General features: G+C 44.7%; 1 protein-coding gene and 1 long non-coding RNA gene across 2 annotated transcripts in view; one reads left to right on the top strand and one right to left on the bottom strand.

Annotated features, from left to right (window-relative positions):
* Positions 1-1,380, top strand: part of LOC117286021 — a 7,482-nt gene extending 6,102 nt beyond the window's left edge. The window contains exon 6 of the long non-coding RNA XR_004517164.1: positions 1,048-1,380. This is a non-coding gene — a long non-coding RNA (uncharacterized LOC117286021). The remainder of the gene's footprint in view (positions 1-1,047) is intronic.
* Positions 1-6,000, bottom strand: part of Ccdc162p — a 187,355-nt gene that overhangs the window by 77,127 nt on the left and 104,228 nt on the right. Inside the window, 2 exon segments of the mRNA XM_033763439.1 lie at positions 5,418-5,594; positions 5,940-5,989. Of these exon segments, the coding sequence (XP_033619330.1) occupies positions 5,418-5,594; positions 5,940-5,989 (227 nt within the window).

The raw sequence follows: 6,000 nt of genomic DNA, 5'->3' as shown, positions 1-6,000 counted from the left end.
TGAGACAGGGTCTCGCTATGTAGCTATGTAGTTGAGACTGAACTGGAACTCACTATGTAGCCCAGGCTGGTCTTGAACTCACAGCGATCCTCCTGCCTCAGCCTCCTGAGTGCTGGGATCACAGGCATGCACCACCATGCCCGGCTCCAGAACTTTTTTTTAATTTTCCAAAATTTAAACTCTCTTCCTTTAAACAATAATGATGTCTTTTTCCCCCCACCCAAGCCTGAGACTGTGAATGACACGACATCTTGGATTCCTCTTCCTTCCCCAGCTCAACATCAACTCTGGCAGCTGGCCTTGCTGATTTCACCCCCTAAATACCTGTCCTCTACACAACTTTAGAAACTTTCTAAGTGGTGTCACTGATAATCATCCTGCTTCTTTCCCTGTGAAGGACAAACTCCACACTTCTGGATCTCACCCACCCTCTGTATCTTCCCCTTCCCACTGCTGTCCTCACACACCCTGAGATGAGCCCTGCAGAAGTCCACACACACCCTCATATTTCTGTGCCTTTGCCCCTGTGGCTCTTCTAGTGTGAGCCGGATTTCCTGTCTCACCCCTAGAGCACTATTCGTCACTGAAGACCCAGGTTAAGCATTCCCTTTTCCCTGAAACCTTCCTTGTACCCAGGCCCTTTTCCTCAGATAATACAGTGCAAGGCTCGCTGTGTGCTTTTGCTAAACATTTCCTGTGGTTTGTTCTTCATCAGAGTGTGCTGTTATTATCTATTTTCCCTTGCTGGACAGAGACCATGGCTATTTCTTTGTTGTACAGCACTTGGTGCTAAGACTGTCAAGTTCTGCTGTTTAAGCTGTGTCCTGAGGCAACCAGCAGTGGCCAAGATCCAGCCTGTAAATTTACTTGCCAAACCCTGCACCCTGGTGTGGGGCTAATGTGCCCAGAAGAAGGGGCACCTTTAAATCTGCATAAAAGAACAGTATAGGATGACAGTGGCTGTATTTGTCACAGAGTAAGTGTTCAACCTCTCTCCTCTCTCCCTCTCCCTCTCCCTCTCTCTCTCTCTCTCTCTTTCTCTCTCAGCTCCTCCATCAGTCAGTGCCGCTGTTCCTTAACTTGCAGCCGAGCATCATCCTAATCTCCAGACGCTGATCTCCTCTGGAACACGAAGGCAATGGAAGCCTCAAGGGGCTCCTGGGAAGAGAGCTCCCCCTTTACAGCTCATCTTCCACAGAGGACTCCAGGAAGGACGCTGCTAAACTGAACACAGCACATAGCAGTCACTGAAGAGTCGAGTTGCTGCTTGGAATCTTAAATCTACAGAATTCATGGGGCTTTCTGGTTGGGGATGGCAATTATTTAAGAGGGAGGCTACATCTTTCCCTTTCCTTGACGATGGCAGATTTTGCAATCAATTGGCACACTCTTGCAAATGGGAGATGTCTCATGATCCTAGCAGACAACTAATAAATTGTTGGTGCTGAGATTTAAAATAAAGCTTATCTCCTATTCCCAACATAGCCCATCCCTTGTTTTATGAGTGAGCTGAGGACTTTCTTCCACATCACCTCATTTCTCAACTCTGTCCCTTTATCTCTGGTTAACTTTGCTGGGATGATTCCCCTTCAATATCTCACAGGAAGCCATCAAAATGGCCCTGTCTGGGATATTTTTCCCTAGAAGTTCTATTTCTTGGAATCATGCATGTTTAACTTCAGAAAGCTGCTTTAATTTCCTCACTTATGGGAAGAGACAGAGCCTAGAGGTTGAAGATTCCTGATTTGCCCAAGACCTCAGGGTAATATACAACTGAGCGAGGTAAAAGTCCTAGTTGTGACTTGCTCAGCTGCTTTTCTGTGACCGATAGTTATGGTTTAGATTTGGTTTAAATTGTCTCTCCAAGGCTTTGTGTGTTGGAGGTTTGGTCCCCAGCGTGCTACTAGAGGGAGGTGGTAGGACTCTTAAAAGGAGAGGCCACAGGAGGTGCTTAGGTGAACTGGGGGTCTGTCCTTGGAAGGGACTGTGGGACCAGAGTATCTATCTGCCTTCCTGGTTTTTTATTTTGTTTTATTATTATTATTATTATTATTATATTTTGGTACTGGGGATCAAACTCAGGACCTTGCACTTGTGAGGCAGGCATGATGTCACTTAGCTAAAAACCCCTGTTTTTTTAAATGTAATTTCTTTTTTACATACAGCATCCCACTGTGATTCGATATAGTAAGAGGGCCCCACCAGAGCTGAGCTGATGCTGGTGCCAGGCCTGTGCATCTCCAAAACTGTAAGCTAATAAACTTCATGATTAAAATGTAAAAAGCTAGCTTGCTCCTGGATTTTGCTACAGTAACACAACACTAACCTGCTGATGTTTTCATCCATAGGTATTCATTATGTGGAACCACAGAGTTTAGAGTTAGAAAGAATCTTATACAGCATGTTTTTCTGAACTTCCATATAAGATGGAAGTTTCTCTATATTCCTAGAAATGAATATATTAGAAGGAACGTACTATTATCTAGAAAGTTTAGGAAGCAGGAGATAGGTGTAGTGAAGAAACACTGAATCTTTGTCAACCAGAGCTCATCCCTTGAACTGCTCGGTGACTTCGGTTCTAAATGAGTGCTTTGTTTACATTTTCTTGGCCCAGAACACTTCCCCGAATTTATCATACATTAACCAACCAGATGACTCAAGAGTCCAGGCTCTCTAGCTTAAATGACTGCTTCCCTTCATCATTAGGAAACACAGTCATCTGTAAGAAACTCCGGGAAAAGCTTCCAGACCTGCCAGGTAAAAAGATATTTTCCCCCAGCTACATCCAGACTTCCTTGTTTGGTTGCTGCAAATCAAATGGATCAGAAACAAAATAGACTTCCCGAATACCGCTCATTCTAAACACAAAGGTAGTCAATTCATGGGTAGACTTCGGAAAAGAACTTTTAAAGTCTAATCGCAAATGTGGATTGGGTTTATCAGGAGTCCACTTGGATGGAGGGTAATAAAATAATGGAGCTAAGAAGTCTTAGAGGATTCTCTTGCTACTGTGTCAGAGGACGATGCATTCACTCCAGCCTCACTGAGCATCAGGTGTCCAGTCAACCCTGTCAACAAAATAAACCGCTGAAATGTCTTTGCCCCTTCTTCTCTCAAGCACATTCTTTCTTTAAGTAAATCCCAAAGTCTACCCAAGGGAAAGCACTGGCCGAGCTCATAAAGCAAAACACTGGTACCTAAAACTGGGCGCCGAGGACTGGCCGCTCTGTGGATGAACAGCTATCAGTTAGTCAAGGGATCAAGGACTTTGACGTCTTGCCTTCTCTAGCTTCTGCCATTCCGTTTTCTTGAGAGAACTCCAACTCTCCTGTCATCTCCTCTTTGAATTTCTCCCCGGGGCCCTGGGGTAAAGTTCAACAGTCCGTCCTCTGTGCCCCCACAGGAACTCCCACACGCCTCCGTCATGTAACATGTAACATCTCTGGAGGGACTTGCTGCCGCTTTATGGAGCTTCCCTGCTAGATTTGATTTATTGCCAGTCAATGACTTACTCTTGTAAGCAACACGTAGCAAAGGCCCTGGTACTTGGTGAACACGGAACAAATGATGGTCGTACAGTGCGGTGCGTGCATGAAGGAACGCATGAAAGGGTGGCGTGGTGCAAAGGATCTTTCGATCCTCTTCCTCTTTTCAGTCTATGATCGTATATATATATATATTTAAAGTATTACTGTTGCTGAAATTTCTAAGAGAAAGACTAAGGCGGGCTCCTCTGCCCAGATAGCACATAGCTATGTACCATGTCCATCCCCCCTTTATTTTTTACTTATTTACTTTTGGTACCGGGGATCGAACTCTGCACCTTGCTCTTGCGAGGCAGGCACAGTGACACTGAGCTAAATCCCCGGCCCTCATCCCCTCTTTAAAAAAGGAAACATTCTTAGGACCACACAGGTGTGCTAACTCCTCCTGCTAGGTGGGTGAACTCCAGGTAGACATTTGGAAAACGAGACAAAGCATGCTAAGGAAGTACAGAGGCAGCTCTTCTCATCACGGTCTCTATCTCTATTGAATCAAAGCAAAACAGGACACTACTTTGTTCAAGGCACTGGTTTATCAGGTTTTTGTTTTTATTTTTCTTCTCTCCTCGGTATTTCTTCTACCCCACTGAATAGAATATTTAAAGCTTGGACAGGTCAAAACCAAGCTTATTTATTTTTAGAAGCTCATTTATATAAAAGGTTGTGATTGATGAAAATCTTTGAGCTTCCCCAGGGAAAACAAAACTGCATCGATTGAAAAAAACAAAACTGTGAGAGACTGCTTGGGCCTGCATAAGATGGCTGCCCTCAACCTTAGCCTTTGCCTCGGTGGAAAAATCCCACTAGACTACATACGTGACCTTTGGCAGGTCTAGCCCCTGGGCAAACAGGAAATCTTACAGAAAGAATAGCCCTTTGTGCTAACCACAGGGTCACCGGATCTGGAGCAGGAAGCAGGTGGTATTTCCCCCGTCCTACTTGCCCCTAGGGATTGTGCACTTACCCCTCCCCACATTTGGTAAAATACTGATTGCTGTATGGTTAAATGCTTGAATGACTCATGTGATTGGTAGAGGATTTGCTTGAGCTGTCCAATAAGCTTGCTGAACCTTCCCCCTGGGATAACAGTATATAATCGTTTTGCTGAGCCAATAAAGCGCCTTTGATCAGAAACCAGACTTGGGCCGTGTACTCTAACTTCTTAAAGATTTCCTCCACAGACATTCAAGATCGGATCGGCCTCTGATGACCCACGAATAAGAGGCGGCTCTCACCTCCTATTCCCCGCGGGACGGGGTCCCCCCAGAGAGCCGCACAAAACAAAACAAACCAAACAGCCTATAAACAAAGAAATCATTCCAGATTCAAATACAAAGCTGCTCTTATTCTTGGAGTATTTAGTTTTCCTTTTGCCTTTCTAGACCAGAAGATCAAGGTCAAGTGAAGTATGGGGAGCAAAGTATGTTCATCAGATTTTTATTACTATAACTAGCACCTAACCAGTTATAAAGAAAAGAATTTATTGTGGCTCACAGTTTTAGAGGTTTCGGTCCATGATCAGTTGACCTAGTTGCTTTGGGTGAGGCAGTGCACTATGGGAGGAGTATCTGCTGGAACAGTACCTCCCACTTCATGGACAGGAAGTGGAAGAGAGGAAGAGGAAGCTCTCAAGACCCCCATGATCCTTCCTAAGGGCACAACCTCAATGGCCTAAACACCTTTCACCAGGCCTCACCTCTTAGATGCTACCCCACCTCTCAATAGTGCAACTCTGTGGAGCAGGCTTTCATCACACAGACCTTTGGGAATACTTAATGTTCAAACTATAGCAGGAAAGCTTTTTATACTAAACTTAACACAACTCTTCCAGTGGAGAGGTAGGGCAGAGCAACACACTTTAAAAGACTTACATACCGGGGGTCAGCCTTGAGGCCCTCTTTGGAATCCCTGGACTCCTTCTTTTCTTGTGGTTGTCCCACCATGAAGAAAGTGTCCCTGATAACAGGAAAATCTTCTAGCAGAGCTCTCAGGCTATTGCAGTATGCCATGATCTGACCCCGAAGAGCATAATGAGACATGTGGTCGTTAAATCTGAAAGTGAAAAGGAAGAGATGATGCCCCGAAAGAGAATCCAAGTTGTTCCATCTCTTGCAGAAGTTTCAGGGTACTCTTCCCTGGAGGACACTTCAAAGAGAATGAAGCATCTCTGACAAATAGAAATCTCCATCTGAAGCAGGTTGGTATTGCCTGAAAGCAGAGGCATGAACCTTTTCCCCCTCTCCTTCACTTCCAAGGCTCTCCTCAAGTGAGAGGACATTTTAGCTTGATTCTATCCAATATGCCTGTGGTTTATTAAAACGCAAACCACTTGACTCATTTTACATAACGCACTGGTTAAAGAAGTCGGCTTGTGTTATTCAAACACACTCTACTTACCTTTGACAGTATTCAGTTATAACGTCCCTCTTGACCTTTCCAATCGCATCCTGTGACAAAA

The sequence above is a fragment of the Fukomys damarensis genome, unplaced genomic scaffold, assembly GCF_012274545.1.
Source record: "Fukomys damarensis isolate Sample0158 unplaced genomic scaffold, DMR_v1.0_HiC HiC_scaffold_14, whole genome shotgun sequence".
NCBI lineage: Eukaryota > Metazoa > Chordata > Mammalia > Rodentia > Bathyergidae > Fukomys > Fukomys damarensis.
This window is presented reverse-complemented; position numbering and strand designations above follow the sequence as displayed.